The 16,247-nt window shown below is 38.2% G+C and overlaps 1 protein-coding gene across 3 annotated transcripts in view; it reads left to right on the forward strand.

Annotated features, from left to right (window-relative positions):
- Positions 1-16,247, forward strand: part of STRBP (spermatid perinuclear RNA binding protein) — an 82,348-nt gene that overhangs the window by 27,657 nt on the left and 38,444 nt on the right. For all 3 annotated transcript variants that reach the window (XM_053663742.1, XM_053663743.1, XM_053663741.1), the window contains exons 9-11: positions 2,315-2,426; positions 13,899-13,991; positions 14,678-14,877. In XM_053663742.1, the coding sequence (XP_053519717.1) occupies positions 2,315-2,426; positions 13,899-13,991; positions 14,678-14,877 (405 nt within the window). The remainder of the gene's footprint in view (positions 1-2,314; positions 2,427-13,898; positions 13,992-14,677; positions 14,878-16,247) is intronic.

Raw genomic sequence — 16,247 nt, forward strand, 5'->3', positions numbered from 1 at the left:
ATACTAAGGCCCTCTACGTAATTTGTAGGGAGTTTGTGCAAGTTCTCAAAGACTATATTTTGAAAAGGCATTACATGCAAAAAACACGCCGCCACATTCAATGTATATGAAGGATTGTGTTGTAAGGACAAAATAGCAGAACTGAAACAAAGTCTCAACAAATTTTTTTTCCAAAGTTAAACTTGGGTAGATTTTCCATTGTAAAAGCTAGTTGTGTTGTAGCATATATTTTTTTAAAATATTTATTTTTACAGAGTAGGGAAGGGAGAAAGAAAGATAGGGAAACATCAATGTGTGGTTGCCTCTCATGCACCCTCTACTGGAGGCCTGGCCCACAACCCAGGCATGTGTCCTGACTGGGAATAAAGCCATTCACTGAGGGTAGGTTTTTTAAGCAATGTATAGAAAGCTTGGCAGATGCAATTTGCCCTGAAAAAAGAGGGATATTTTTCAGATCACTTTGTGTCACCAGACTGTAGCCAGGCAAATTAAAGAAACTGGAAAATCTTTCAAAAGAAGTTTACAGAATAAAGCTGCTAATTTTAAATTTTATGCTTTGGCAATGGAGGATAGCACTGGTGCTATAGGTACAGCTTTCAACTTGCCATTTTTGTTAGAGGTATTGATGACAAACATAATGTCACTGAAGAAATGGCTTCTTTAGTGCCATTAAAAGACGCAACTAAATCATGAGTTTTATATGAAGCAGTAAAAAATATGTTAAAATCATTTTCTTTGTCCATTGTCAACATGTCTGGTATAGTTACTGATGGTGACTGGAGATGGCAGGGAAAAGAGAGGGCTTGTAAAATTAATAGGAGATGCTGCAGATGCTGCCCAAAACTCACCTTTGATGAAGCGTCATTGCACAGCACTTCAAGGAAATTGATGCACAAAAGCTTTAAAAGTAGATGACGTCATGCAACTCATCATCTAGACTGTGAATTTCATAAGAGCCAAGGGACTGAATCATTGCCAATTCCAGGAATTCCTTAAAAGTACTGACACTGGCTATAGTGACATCATTTACTTTTCAGAAGTAAGGTGGTTAAGTCAAGGCCAAATGTTAGAAAGATTTTTTTTTTAATGATTTGTGGCATGTTATCAAGTCATTGATGGTATCAAAAAACAAATTTTTACCAGAACTTGATGATGAAAACTGCCTTACAGATTTAGCTTTTTAGCGGATTTAACTGCTCATTTAAATGAGTTAAAAATGCATCTTGAAGGTGAAAACCGACTTATCAATATCATGTTTCCAACCGTAAAATTGAAATTATGGCAAGCTCAAACTAAGGCAAACAATTTTACATATTTCGACACGTTGGCTAAACACATTCCTGTGAACAGCAAAACATATGTAGACTTGCTTTTTGATTTGATACAATAATTTAAAATCAGATTTCAAGATTTCTGGGAAAATAATATTTTGCTATATTTGTGACTACATTTTCAGTCGACATAAATATGTTACCTGCCAATTTTCAAATGGAATGTATAGAGCTACAGTCTGACATTCAACTTAAAATTTGATTGTATCTCTTTACTGGACTTTTATGGGTCCTGTCTTCCCAGAGACAAATGTCCCTTGGTTCACAGTCACTCCTTGTTCCTGTCATTGCTATTCGGCAGCACCTACGTCTGCGAGCAATTAATTTCAAGAATGAAATACATTAAGAGTAAAATAACCAAAATATCTGACAAGCACCTTGAAAATTTACTGAGAATTGCATCTACTTCTATCAAAACAGATATTGGTGTACTAGTTTCTCAAATACAATGTCAAACATCCCACTGGTTTTATGTTGCCCTCTTTTTCTTTTATAATAAAAAAAATATTTAAAAAATCAATGATGTTTTATTACTTAGATATGTATATTTTCTGTGTTAGTGATCACAAACTTGGACCTGCTCAACGATTTTAAAAGATTATTGAGAGGACTGCTGCATAATTAGGGATATTATGTGAGGATTTTTTTTTTTGCTTATTTGTGGTGGCAAATATCATGAATATTATGCACAGGTGTTTTTTTTTTCTCATCTGTTTTCCTTAGTGTTTGTATATTTAATGTGTGGCCCCAGACAACTCTTTGTCCAGTATAGCCCAGAGACGCCAAAAGGTTGGACACCCCTGTATTACAGGGATATCATCACTTTATTTTCTGAATTGTTCTATTTAAATACTTTTTTCTTGTTGTTAGGGACTTTTCCATCATAACATTAGCATTTAATGGATAGTCTTTTTACATAGGTGTTCTAAGGGCTTTATAAGTGGCCGTTGAAATTTGAATAAATGTTATCTTTTGTTCTTCAGCATGCACTAAGACTGTCAGCCTTTGGCCAGATTTATAAAGTGCTGGAGATGGACCCCCTCCCATCTAGCAAGCCTTTTCAGAAATACTCTTGGTCAGTTACTGATAAAGAAGGTGAGTGTAGAAGTTTTTTATTGATGTTGGACATGATGACATAGAGATGGTCATGGAATGCATCTCTTGTTAGAACTGTGGGAACTTAATAATTGTTAATTTGATGTTGACTACACTTAGTGTGGTGATCATTTCACAGTATGTACAAATATTGAATTATGTTGTATGCCTGAATTTAATACAGCGTTGTCTATCAAGTTATACCCCAGTTAAAAAAATTGTTAATCCAAGTCTCATATAAGGAAGTTTACTGCTTTTCTTTTTGACTTTCTGCTCTTATGTCCCATCTATGACATCATCTTGCTATTATTTATTCTTTTTAAAATATATTTTATTAATTATGCCATTACAGTTTTCCCTCCTTCATTTCCCTCCGCATCCTCTCCCCCCACATTCCCCCTCCCCCCACATTTCCCCCCTTTAGTTCATGTCCATGTGTCATAAGTTCTTTAGCTTCTACATTTCCCACACTACTCTTGCCCTCCCCCTGTCTATTTTCTCCCTACCGTCTATGCTACTTATTCTCTATACTTTCTCCCCCCTTCTCCTCTTCCCACTCCCCTGTTGCTAACCCTCCATGTCATCTCCATTTCTGTGGCTCTGCTCCTGATCTAGCTGTCCACTTAGTTTGCTTTCGTTTTAGGTTTGATTGTTAATAACTGAGTTTTCTGTTCTTTCACTGTTCATCTTTTTTATCTTCTTTTTCTTAGATAAGTCCCTTTAACATTTCATATAATAAGGGCTTGGTGATGATGAACTCCTTGAATTTGACTCCTTGTCCTTATCTGAGAAGCACTTTATCTGCCCTTCCATTCTAAATGAGAGCTTTGCTGGTTAGAGCAATCTTGGTTGTAGGTCCTTGCCTTTCATGACTTGGAATATTTCTTTCCAGCCCTTTCTTGCCTGTAAGGTGTCTTTTGAGAAATCAGCTGACAGTCGGATGGGAACTCCTTTGTAGGTGACTGTTCCCTTATCTCTTGCTGCTTCTAGAATTTTCTCCTTTGTTTTAATCTTGGCTAATGTAATTATGATGTGCCTTGGTGTGTTCTTCTTTGGGTCTACTTTCTTTGGGACTCTCTGAGCTTCCTGGACTTCCTGGAAGTCTATTTCCTTTGCCAGATTGGGGAAGTTATCCTCTATTATTTGTTCAAATAAGTTTTCCACTTGTTGCTGTTTCTCTTCCCCATCTGGTACCCCTATAATTCGGATGTTGGAATGTGTAAAAATGTCCTGGCGGAGGTTCCTAAGCCTCTTATTTTTTTTGAATTCTTGTTTCTTCATTCTCTTCTGTTTGGTTATTTCTTTCTACCTTCTGGTCCACTCCATTGATTTGAGTCCCAGTTTTCTTTCCATCACTGTTGGTTCCCTGTGTATTTTCCTTCATTTCACATAGTGTAGCCTTCATTTTTTTCATCTAATTTGCAACCAAAATAGGCCAGTTTTGTGAGCATCCCAATCACCAGTGTTTTGAACTGTGCATCTGATAGGTTGGCTATCTCTTGGTCACTTAGAAGTATTGGCTTTGTGGCTTTGATCTGTTGTTCTGTTTGAGCCATAATGTTTTGGTCTGTTTGCTCCTGTTAGATATGAAGGCAGAGCCTTATGTGTTCACCAGAGTGGGGCAGCTCAGTGGCTGGGTTGTGACGCTGTACGTGGGGGCAGGGTCAGAGAGGGAATAATGGTGCTTGCTCTGCTGTCTCTTGGATTTCAGTCCTCTCTGCTGCTTGCCTCAAGCAAATTGGGCCCTTCTGGTGCTAGTTCCCAGGTGGGTGGGTTCTAGGACCCTGTGGGTCTCTTCAACGAACTCTCCTGTGAGTCTGGGAGTCTCTCCAGGCATCTCAGTCCCTGCAAGTTTCTTCAGTCGGTGTCTCAAGGCTTTATTTCCCCTTGCTGGGGCCCTGGGTTGCACAATCTGTTTCACTGCCCATTTTTGCCTGGTTTATCTATGCGCCAGTGTGTGTCCACAGTCAGCCAACTGCCTTGCGCACCTTACTGGGTTTGCTGGTTTTGTCCCTGCACCCGGGTCGCCAACCACCACCTTTTTCTGCCGGGACCCCTCTCCGCCAGCCACCGACTCCATCCCTCTTACTGGTTTAGATGAATGGTTCGTTGTTGTCGGACTTTGGTAGAGTTCAGTTTTCTGTTTCTTCTGGTTGTGTTTTTGTTTCTAAATCTTAGTTGTCCTTAAACTTCGTTGTGTGAGGAAGTACAGTGTTTTCACCTATGCCTCTGTCTTGGCCGGTGCTATTATTCATTCATTTGTTCGTTCATTCATTCATTTATTTATCTTTAGAGGGGAAGGGAAGGAGAGAGGTTGAGAAATATCAATGTATGGTTGCTTCGTCCCCTGCTGGGAACTGGCCTGAACCCAGGCATGTGCCCTGACTGGGAGTTGAACTAGAGACCCTTTGCTGCAGAGGCCCGTGCTCAATCCACTGAGTTGCACCAGCCAGGCTATTATTTATTCTTATTAGTAATGAATTCATTTGGCTGTGTTGGCCAGATTTCACTGCTGCATAGATGTAGGGACCATACTTTGAGAACCCTGGTCTAAGAGAAAAGATAAGCCATAAACTAGGAGGAAATGTAACCACTGTGCTTAGAAGTGTTACATAACCAAGAAACAGAAAACAAAAATATAAAGGAAGAGAAAAATATATTGGAAAATTTAGGACTATTTTTCATTTGTATTAGTTTGTTTGAACTCAGATTTCAGCGGAAGGAGCCTAGGCTTTGGGGTCAGTGTGACTTGGGTTCCTGTCAGCTCTACTACTTACTAGCTTTAGGCCTTGAGTGCTTAGTTTATCTCTGTCCTGAGGGCTATTCCCCCACTTTGTTGGCTGTACACAGATTAAGATGCCCGACTCATTGCCTTGAATACAGTGGACTCCAACGTGAATGTACTCACTCTCTTTAGGCCACAAAATTTCCTCCCACCCACCTTCACCTCGTGTTGTACTAGAAGGTGGGATGTTTAACACTGGTTATCGGGGGCCCACCCCATCTGCCACGTTGATGTTCTAATAATTTTTATATGATAAAAATAGTGTACTGGCCCAATCTATTTATTTAGACAACAGCATTCCAGTGGGTCTAAAGACTTCACGGAGTTCACAAGATCAAAACTGTTTCGTAGTAATGCTGAGTCATTTGTTTGGTCTTTTTCACTCTTTCATGACTGTACAGTTTTCAAGAGGCTGCATTTAACATATGATGGCATCATCACTCTGATGGCTAGTGGCAATTTTTTTTCGTATATTATATGAAATCTTTTTGCTTCAATTTCTAATATGTTTACTATTGATAGATATTATCCACAAAATGAAGCTCTTTGGTAACTCAGTGTTCAAGAGGGTAAAATGGCCCTGAAGTTAAAAAAAGTTTGAGAATCAGCCCTGGCTGTTGTGGCTCAGTGAACTGTGGGACAGGTCCCAGTAGGGGGCATGTGAGAAGCAACCTCACACTGACGTTCCTTCCTGTCTCCCCATCCCTTCTCGTCTCTCTAAAAAGAAGTAAAATAAAATCTTTAAAAAAAAGAAAGAAAAAAACATTTGAGAATCACTGCATTACACTGTGAACTCCTTAGGGGTAAGGAGTCCTCCAGATCATTATTATAAGCCAGTGCTCAAGAAATATTTGTGGAATGAACACCATTTTCTTCAAGAGGGAATTCACAGAGCAGTGAAGAAGTTTTGGAATGGGATGGCATGGCCAGTTGACATTAAGCACTGGCTGTGGAATGAATGATTGAATAAAAAATTTAAATGTCTAATGAAAAATTTGTTCCAATCACTGAATTCATAGTAGCACTTCTGGTTTTGTATTTTTTCTTTCACTAGACATAAAAAGTATATCTACTGTGGTGTGGCTTAGATTTTTTTAAAAAGATTTTATTTATTTACTTTCAGAGAGGGGAAGGGAGGGAGAAAGAGAGAGAGAGAGAGAGAAACATCAATGTGTGGTTGCCTCTCACATGGCTCCCACCAGGGGACCTGGCCTGCAGCCCAGGCATGTGCCCTGATCGGGAACCGAACCAGCAACCCCTTGGTTTGCGGTCCGTGCTCAATCCACTGAGCCACACCAGCCAGGGCTGGCTTAGAATTTTTTTATGGCGGTCTCAGTCAGCAAAATTACAGCATAGGTTACATGTGTCCAGGAGATACTTGCATTACTAGTATGTGCTGAAATATGAAAAAAATTAAAAATACTTGTAAACTTGCCTTTATTATATTTACATAATACATTTTTTAAATTTTCTGTTATAATCTAGAAGTACTAAAGAATATAAAAGCATAAAGAATAAAAGTTCTTCTTTTTTCAAGAGATTTATTTATTTATTCATAGACAGAAGGGAAGAGAGAGAGAATGTGAGAGAAATGTCAATGTATGGTTGCCACTCACACACCCCCACTGGGGACCTGGCCCGCAACCCAGGCATGTGCCCTGACTGGGAATCAAACCCTTTGGTTCCCGGGCTGGTGCTCAATCCACTGAGCCATACTAGCCAGGGCAAAAGTTTTTCTTTTTAAATACTGGGAACATGAATATTGCTTAAAAATTTCTTGGATTACCGAATCGATATATTTTTCCAGCCATTTTCAACAGTAAATGAAAGAAGAAAACAGAACACTGACTTCAAAGTTCGCAAAAAAAATATAACTACACCAACACTGACTTCAGAGTTATCTGAAGATACAATTTACTCTTGAGTATCACACATTCTTACAAAACACATGTTATAACCAAACTGATGGCTTAAACGTGTGGGTTAACATTAGTTACTTACAAATGTGCAGCTAGTTATGACCTTGAACCTATGCACCCAATACATATAACAATATTTAGGAAAAGATTTTGTATCTGTCATATCATCTGCGATCTCCACAGGGTTTTAAATGCCGTTCTTAAAAGTTTAGGAACGCTGGTGTGTTGGTAAAATAGAACCAGACTGTTGCTGTTTTCATTCAAGTCGTTGCATTTCTGGCTGCATGACTTGGACAAGATAGCTGTTCTTTCTGTTGGCTATACGGCGAGGGAACCAAGGCCATTGCTACCAGCCCCTTACTGCATTCTTCCTCATATTTTCCTGTTTTTAGCACCTAGATCCTGACATTGACATTTAAATTTTGTTCTTGTAATTCTTGGTAGATATCAGTGTGCCTTCAGATAATTTTTTTCAAAACTCTGACTTCTTAATTTCTTGACTTCCTCTCCTATAAATATTTTGTCTTCTTCCTTATCTCAGTTACCCATTCTGTGGACACATTGTAGACCTGTCCTCAATAATTGTACCTGCACACTCTCTGCAATCTCATTTTTGGGAATCCTGTTTTCCATCCTTGGCTGGACAGCCCAGTTGGTTGGAGCATCATCCCATACACTAAGGTTGCAGGTTTGATCCCCAGTCAGGGCACATACAAGAATCAACCAATGGATGTATAAATAAGTGGAACACCAAATCAGTGTTTCTCTCTTGCTCCCTCCCTCTAAAAATAATTAAATAAAGTCTTTTTAAAAATTACATATAATCACCACTCTGGTTAAGAAATTTGGTCTGCTTCTCAGCAGCCTTATATTTACCCCTCCACACCACCTTCGTACCCCATGAACTACCATTCCTGAGAACTTTTTAAAATATGGCTTTAAAAAAAAAGTGTTTTAAAGATTTTATTTACTTCTAGAGGGGACAATGGGAGGGAGAAAGAGAGGGAGAGAAATACCAAGATACGGTTGCCTCTCCCATGCCTCCTACTGGGGACCTGGCCTGCAACCCAGGCACGTGCCCTGATTGGGAATCAAACCGCTGACCCTTTGGTTCCCAGCCCGAGCTCAGTCCACTGAGCCACACCAGTCAGGGTCCTGAGAACTTTTTGATAATCATCTCCTTACCTGTGTATGCTTTCCTAAACAATTTAATTTGATATCGCCTACAACTTTATAGAAAAAGAATCGTACTTAGCTTAATCATTTGGGACTGGCTTCTTTCTTTCCAGTGTTGTTTGGGTTATACCCATGTTCCTGCATATAGGTGCAGTTTGTTCATTTTAATGGCTATATAATATCCATGATGAATATATTATACCTTACTCATTCTTCTTTTGAAGGACACTTGGGTTCTTCTCATTTTTTGGCAACCACTCACAGCGTGGCTGTGATCACTTACACACACACCAGCAGTGTATAAAGATTCTGTTGCTATGTATCCTCGACAACATTTGGTGTTGTGCGACACTTTTTTTTTGACACAGAGTACTACTTTTCATCTGACTTCTAGGTCGTTATTGACTCTTAGTTCTTCTTGCCCCACTGTCCTTTCCTCAGCTGTGTTTGTTTTTCCCCATCTTCCCGACTTCTGAATATTGAAGTGTGCCAGGGTGCAGGCTTCAGACCACTCCTCTGGAATCATTCAATGATATCAAATCAACCCTTTAGGAGATCTCATTCTGTCTTAAAATACTTGCCGTTTATTGAAGATTCCCAAATTTATATTTCCACTCCAGACTACCAGCCCTTGACCTCAGACCAAGTTATCCAAATGCCTCCTCAGTTCCCCACATGGATGTCTAACAGCCATCTCAAACTTAAGATGTCTAAAATCCAAATTTCTATCCTCTGATATACTCTTTCCATGGTTATCACTATGCCAGGCATTGGAAGTTCCATCCTCCTGTGTACTCAGGCAAAAACTCTGACCCTTGAATTCTCTCTCTCCTTCCTCCATATCCAAATTATCAAAAAATCCTGTTTTACTTTCAAAGTATATCCAGAATTTAGCTGTTTCTTTGAACTTCTTCACTGCGGACACCCTGGCCTAAGCTGCCATCATCTCTCACCTGGATTGTTGTAGTAACTTCTCTATCTGGTCTTTCTACTTCTGACTTTGCCCTGGTTGTCTGTTCTCAACAAGCAGCAGTTCTTTTCTTATTTCTTAATTTTTTATCTTAAAATACAGACTTACAGGAAGTTGTCTAATTAGTAAAGAGAGTTCCCATGCACCCTTCAGTCATTTTCTCCTGATAGTTATATCTTATGTTGTTGTACAATATCAAAAGCAAGAAGTTGACATTGGTACCGTGTGTGTGTTTCGTGTCATTTATTACACATGTAGTTTGTGTAACCACCATCGCAAACGGACTATTCCGTTACCAGTCAGATCTTCCGCATGCTGCCCCTTTATGGTCGTACCCTCTTCTCTCCTCTTAACCACCCCTAAGCTCTGGAAACCACTGATTTTTCTCTCTTTATAGACTTTTGTCATTTCGAGGAGTTACACAGTGTGTGATCTTTTGAGATCCTCCCTCCTGTCCCCCTGAGTAGTGCCCTTGTGACCCATCCACATTGTTGCATGGGTCAGTAGTTGGTTCTTTTTTATGCTGAGTGGTGTTCCAGGGCATAGATGAGCCAGAGTTTGTTTAACCATGCATGTATTGTAGGGAATTTTGTTTATTTCTAGTTTTTGGGTCTCTCAAATAAAGCTGGCATGAACAACCTTGCTTAGGCTTTTATAAGCAATTCACAAAAACACATATTTGTGTGTGAGGTTGGCCAGCAATTTTTCTTTGGTGTAATGTTTTGTCAAGTTTTGCCTTCTTATATATCTGCTTATTATGAATATTAGAGACTTAAAATGCAAAGTTATAGAGAATTTAAAGCTTCAAGTAGTAATGTCTTTTTTAGGGCAGATTTATATTTGTTTCTGGGAGCTGGCTAGTGGAATTGGCAATCCTGGGTCATTATAATGCAATCAGCGATTAAGTGACCTGAAGCTGGTGACCTTATGAGATCCAGACTGTGTATTCTTACTTCATCTTACTTCTGTTGTATGGCATTGCGGACGCCCAACCACAGTGCAGCAGATTCAGCAGGCCTCCCCTCTTTGGTGGTGCTCAAACTTCAGTTTTTGGCCCCCTGAGTGAAACCTTGGTGCCTGTTAAAAAGTACTCCATTCATTTCTTACTGATGTTTCTGGAATTGGAAGCTGCCCCTAGAGGAAATGTCACCTCCAAAGCAGGGTTTCTTTCATCTCCCAGACCTTAACTCCCAGTCTTTCTTTTCCAGGACTGTATATTTATTCTGTTTTGCTAATTACTCATGTCAGGAAGGCTTTTTCAGTGTACTTATTTTGTCATACTGGAAATGGAACTTCGATATTTTGTAAGTTTCTCTAGTGAATCAGTGGCAGCTGGAGTTCAGAACTACTGCCTTTCCTCCTCTTTTGCTACCATCCCCTCCTGGGTCCTGTCACACCAGTCACACAGGCCTCTGTGCTGTTTCCCAGCTAGTTCCTATCTATGACCCTTGTACTTTGCTGTTTTCTTTGCCTGGGGCTCATTCCTCAGTGAATAGTTCGATCTTATTTTCTCTGAAGCCTTCATCAAAAGGTCACCTGATAAGCAATACCTTTTTGATTTTTCTGATGAACACTAAAAATAAAATAGCAATACCTCCTTCCCCTGAAGACTCTTATTTTTCTTCATTGTATTCAAAACCATAGGACATGTAATAGTTTCCAGCCACCTTGTATAAGCTCTTTGAAACATTGATGTTCTCTCTGTCCAGCATCTAAAATTATCCTGCACATAGAAAATGCTCAGTTAATATTTTTGTTGCTGAATGAATACATGAATGATATTATAATGAGGATGATAAAAGTACAGGCTTCAAAGGGTGATGATTAAATAAGTTAATACATGTAAGGTGTTAAGAACAGTGCCAGGAATATGGTAAGCACACATTATTTTTAAAAATTGCTTCCTCTCAAATGATTACTTCTCATTCCCCTCCCCCAGATTTTGCAGCTGTTTTACAATGGCTGAGTGGGAGACTGAAGCTTAATCCATGAACTCTGTTGCTGGAGGATTTAGAGAATAGATCTGTGCCTTTAAGCCAGTTTGTGATTTCCACACAATCAGGGAGCAGCTTTTATTGTAACTTAATGGGTGGTTGAATGACTGAGTATACTTTGTTCCCTTTGAACTTGTATCTCTTAAAGATGGCATTCAGGGAGACTGGCACACGCAGTTTTATGTATTGTGAGTGAAATTCAGTACTAAGCAGATATAAACAGATAGTGCCTTCTGTAGAAGAGAACATCAAGATTTATTGACCTGAGTGGTAAGCATTGTCTCAAGCAAGTGCTGAAGTTAAATGTTTACTCCAAGGGACAATAAATCTTGATGATCAGAGAATATGTAGTTATTGTTGGTATTATTACAGGGTTTCATTAGGAGTATCTGGAAGTCTTGTGGCATGAATCTCTTGAACATAACTTAGGAAAAACCCAACAACCAGTTTTTAAGTTGAAGGCACAGAGTTCTTTAAAATACTTGGACAGGTTCATGAGCTTTTCTCTGATTGACTTTAACTTGGACAGCAAAGTCTTATGCCTGACAGCAATATGAACTACCTGCTTTACTCAAGAAATTGCATAATATCAGTTAGTTTTGATTCAGACCCATTATGTTGTTTCTAAGTCTTCTATTAGGTTTTTTTTTTGTTTAATTAAAATATCTTTATTTTTTTTATTGTTCGAGAACATTTGTCTCTATTTTCACCCCACCACACCCTCCTACCCCATCGTCTGTGCCTGCCACTCTCGAACCCACTCCGTTTGGCTTTGTCCATATGGCCTTCATATATGTTGCCTGATGGCCTCCCCCTCCCCCATTACCCCTCATTATCCCTTATTATCCCCTATTATCCTTCTCCTTCCTCCTCTCTAATTACTGTTAGATTGTTCTTTATTTCAATGTCTCCGGTTGTATTTTGCTTGCTTGCTTGTATTGTTGATTAGGTTCCATTTATAGATGAGATCATACGGTATCTGTCTTTCACCGCTTGGCTTGTTTCACTTAGCACAATGCTCTCCGGCTCCATCCATGCTGTCAGAAAGGGTAGAAGCTTCTCCTTTCTGCTGTGTAGTATTCTATTGTGTAAATGTACCGTAGTTTTTTGAGCCACACATTTACTGATGAGCACTTAGGTTGCTTCCAGCACTTGGCTATTGTGAATTGTGCTGCTGTGATCATTGGGGTGCATAGGTTCTTTTGAATTGATGTTTCAGGATCCTTAGGATGTAATCCCATCAGTGGTATTGCTGGATCAAAAGGCAGTTCCATTTTTAGTTTTCTGAGGAAATCCCATACCATTTTCCACAGTGGCTGTACCAGTCTGCATTTCCACCAACAGTGTACTAGGGTTCCCTTTTCTCTACAACCTTTCCAACACTTGTTTGTTGATTTATTCATGATGGCCATTCTGACTGGTGTGAAGTGCTCCCTCATTGTGGGGTTTGGGTTTTTTTTTTTTTTTTTTTTAAGACTTATTTATCTTTAGAGGGGAAGGGAAGGAGAGAGGGAGAGAAATATCAATGTATGGTTGTGTCTCATGGGTCCCTTGCTGGGGACTGGCCTGCAACCCAGGCATGTGCCCTGACTGGGAATCGAACTGTGATCCTCTAGTTCGCAGGCCCGCACTCAATGCACTGAGCTACACCAGCCAGGGCTCATTGTGGTTTTAATTTGCATCTCTCTGATAGCTAGTGATGCTGAGCATCCTTTCATATGTCTCTGGGCCCTCTCTGTATGTCCTCCTTGGAGAAGTGTCTATTCAAGTCCTTTGCCCATTTTTAAATTGGGTTGTCTTCCTGGAGTGGAATCATGTGAGTTCTTTACATATTTTTAGAGATCAAAACCTTGTATGAGGTATCATCTGTAAACATGTTTTCCCATATGGTTGGTTCTCTTTTGATTTTAATGCTGTTTAAGTCTTGTATTAGTTTTCAAGATAAAAGACAGGGACAAAATATTTTTGACCTTCATAGAGTGCTGAGGAAGCACAAGACTATGAAATTGTCAATGACATACTACCACATAGGTTACTTTATATTTCTGATACTATAGAAACTGTTTTAGAAAGCTGAGACTAGAGAGAAGTTGAAGAAAACTTCATGGAAAAGATGAACTGTAAATAAAAATTTAAATAGGATTTGAATGGGCAGACAGAAGAATATTTTGTAGTGTGAAAAATAATCAGATTTCAAAAAGCCTAAGGTGAACATGTGAACTTTAAAAATTTATGCAAGCAGCAAATGTTAAATTACAGCAATATTTGAAAAGACATAAGTAAAAATAAATCCTAGTACCAGAGATTCCTACCTTTAACATTTTGATCTTTCCAGACTTTTTTCTGTTCATGTATATACAGATGTGCATAGGTACTTGTATTTGCTGTGTGAATGAATGGGAGAAATAAATACTTACCAAAACGAGTAATATTAAGTTGTTTCATAAAGATTCACTTCAAAAGTTTTTACTATTACAAGATTATAAATATGGTAATTTAATTGTTCAGTGAAGAGTACTATGTTCCTTTTGATTCTTAGGGTTTCCCTTCTTGAACATAGTGGGTACATTTGGTAGAGGAAGTAAAATCATTGTTTTGACTAATAACGAGTCTCTTGTAATTCTTTAGGTGCTGGGTCTTCAGCTCTGAAGAGGCCATTTGAAGATGGATTAGGAGATGATAAAGATTCAAATAAGAAGATGAAACGAAATTTAAGGAAAAGTATATAAAATCTTTATTCTTATAGATGTTAACTAGAAAACATTTATAGTCTCAGGAAAATAAAAATTACAGAGTGAAGAATTTGATTTGAATCGAGGTAGTTAGAATAGGTCTTAACTGAGAAATTGGTGTTTGAATAACTTATTTCCAGGCTTCATTGCTTAGGACAGTGATTTTCAGCCTTTTTTATCTCATGGCACATATAAACTAATTAATAAAATTTTGCAACATAACAAAAGAATATTTTTTTTGCTGATCTGACAAAAAGTAGGTATAATTTGATTCTTTCACACTGGACAGCTATCGCTGTGTTGGCTATTGCCAGTTTTTTTTAAGTTGACCATCTAAGGGAAACACGTTAGTGCTCCTGGCTAAATAGTCAGGTGTTGCAGGTTTTAAAAATTCTTCGGCACACCGGTTGAGAATCGCTGGCTTAGGATATGTTAATATTGGCAAACTAAAATTAATGTATAGTCTTAATAATGCATATTACTTTTACAGTGATGTTAGCATCATAATTTAAAAAGTGATTTTAGAATTATTTATGAAGTGAAGTTAATTTGTATAGGTGTTTTTAAATTCCTGCTTTTAAAAACTTTGATGAATTTATAGTGATCACTAGAAATCTACAAATGCATAGATTAAAGCAAAATGTTTTAATTTCTGATCTTTTCTTTCTTTAACAGTTCTGGATAGTAAAGCAATAGACCTTATGAATGCACTAATGAGGCTGAATCAGATCAGGCCAGGGCTTCAGTATAAGCTCTTATCTCAGTCTGGCCCCGTCCATGCTCCTGTCTTTACAATGTCTGTAGATGTGGATGGTACAACATACGAAGCCTCAGGACCATCCAAGAAAACAGCAAAACTTCACGTAGCAGTGAAGGTACTGTATGTCTTTTACCTACCAGTGCTTTGTGGTTTTGTTATAAATAAGGAGCTTATTTTCCTACTGTAAATCAACAGAATTCTTAAAGACTTTAATAATGTAGTTTTGTTGTCTCTGGGCCACAAAAGTTTTTGGTTGTAAAATATATGTTGATTATACAAAATTTGGAAAACACAGATGTAAAGAAATAAAGATGTCAGCTGCATATATCTGAGGCGGATGATTAGTACTTGTATATATGTTGGGTTTTTTGTTATGTTTTTTAAGTTGAGCTTATAGAGTATATGTAATTCCTCTACTGTTCTTCATTTAACATGTCATGAGTGTTTATGTATTAAAAGCTTCATAAATAGTATTATAGCTGTATGAGTAACATGGTATGGATGTACTGTTATGTTTAAACATTTCCCTATCATTGCATATTTTGCTGTTTGCAGATTTTTTCTGTCATAAGTAAATTCAATCCTCGTCTTTGTGCATGGTGCCTTTTCTATATTTCAGAGTATTTCCATAGGGAGTAGGGTCCAGGACCAAACCGTTTAGTCGTTCTGGTAGGTTTGTAGACAATTTCTAAGTAGTAGAATCTCTCTAAGATACCTTTGACCTTTTGCTGACAAATGTGAAAATATCAAAAATCATGTAGTATGAAGATCAATTTTCACGTAAGAAAAATTCTGTTATGTAAAGTGCGGCATGAAATATAATTGGTCTGTTTTCATGATCATTCCATCTTGCAAATATTATTAGTGCAGTTGCAAACATTATTCTAGAATCTTAAGATACAGCAGTGAGCAAAGTCTTTGCCCTCCTGGAGCTTGGATTCCAGGGTGATAGGATGGGGAGACAGACAAAAAATATATAAACATAAATGCATAAATTACATGTCAGATAATAATAAGAACAATGCAGAAAAATAATAACAAAGCTTAAAAATATAAACCAGTATATTATTAATGTTCTGTCTTGTTTATACAAGGGCTATTTCAGGTATGATGAAATAGTATGAATTTATGAAGCAGAAGAAGAAAACCAAGAATGAGGGGAAAAAGTGAATCTGGGAATAAGGCTAAAATTACAGTTTGATAATTTAGCTGTAATGTATGCTGAGGCTGAGTCACAGATACAGACCTAAGTTCTCTATCATTTCATACAAAAAGTGTGTGAGATACGAACCTGCTGTCCATGGCATAATGGACAGTTGATTGGGAGTCACAGTTGTTTTGGTATGAAGATCAGGTGGGCATTCTCCTTGGGGAGGTCTTCATTAAAAAGGGATAGCAGTGATGGCTTTTAAAGGTGCCTGTGATACAGAGCTTGTTAGGTTTTTGTAATAGTCTTTAATATAAGCTAGTGGCTTCATAGCAAGT

Source organism: Artibeus jamaicensis, unplaced genomic scaffold (genome assembly GCF_021234435.1).
Source record: "Artibeus jamaicensis isolate MK-2021 breed Jamaican fruit bat unplaced genomic scaffold, CSHL_Jam_final contig_3275, whole genome shotgun sequence".
In the NCBI taxonomy this organism is placed as follows: domain Eukaryota; kingdom Metazoa; phylum Chordata; class Mammalia; order Chiroptera; family Phyllostomidae; genus Artibeus; species Artibeus jamaicensis.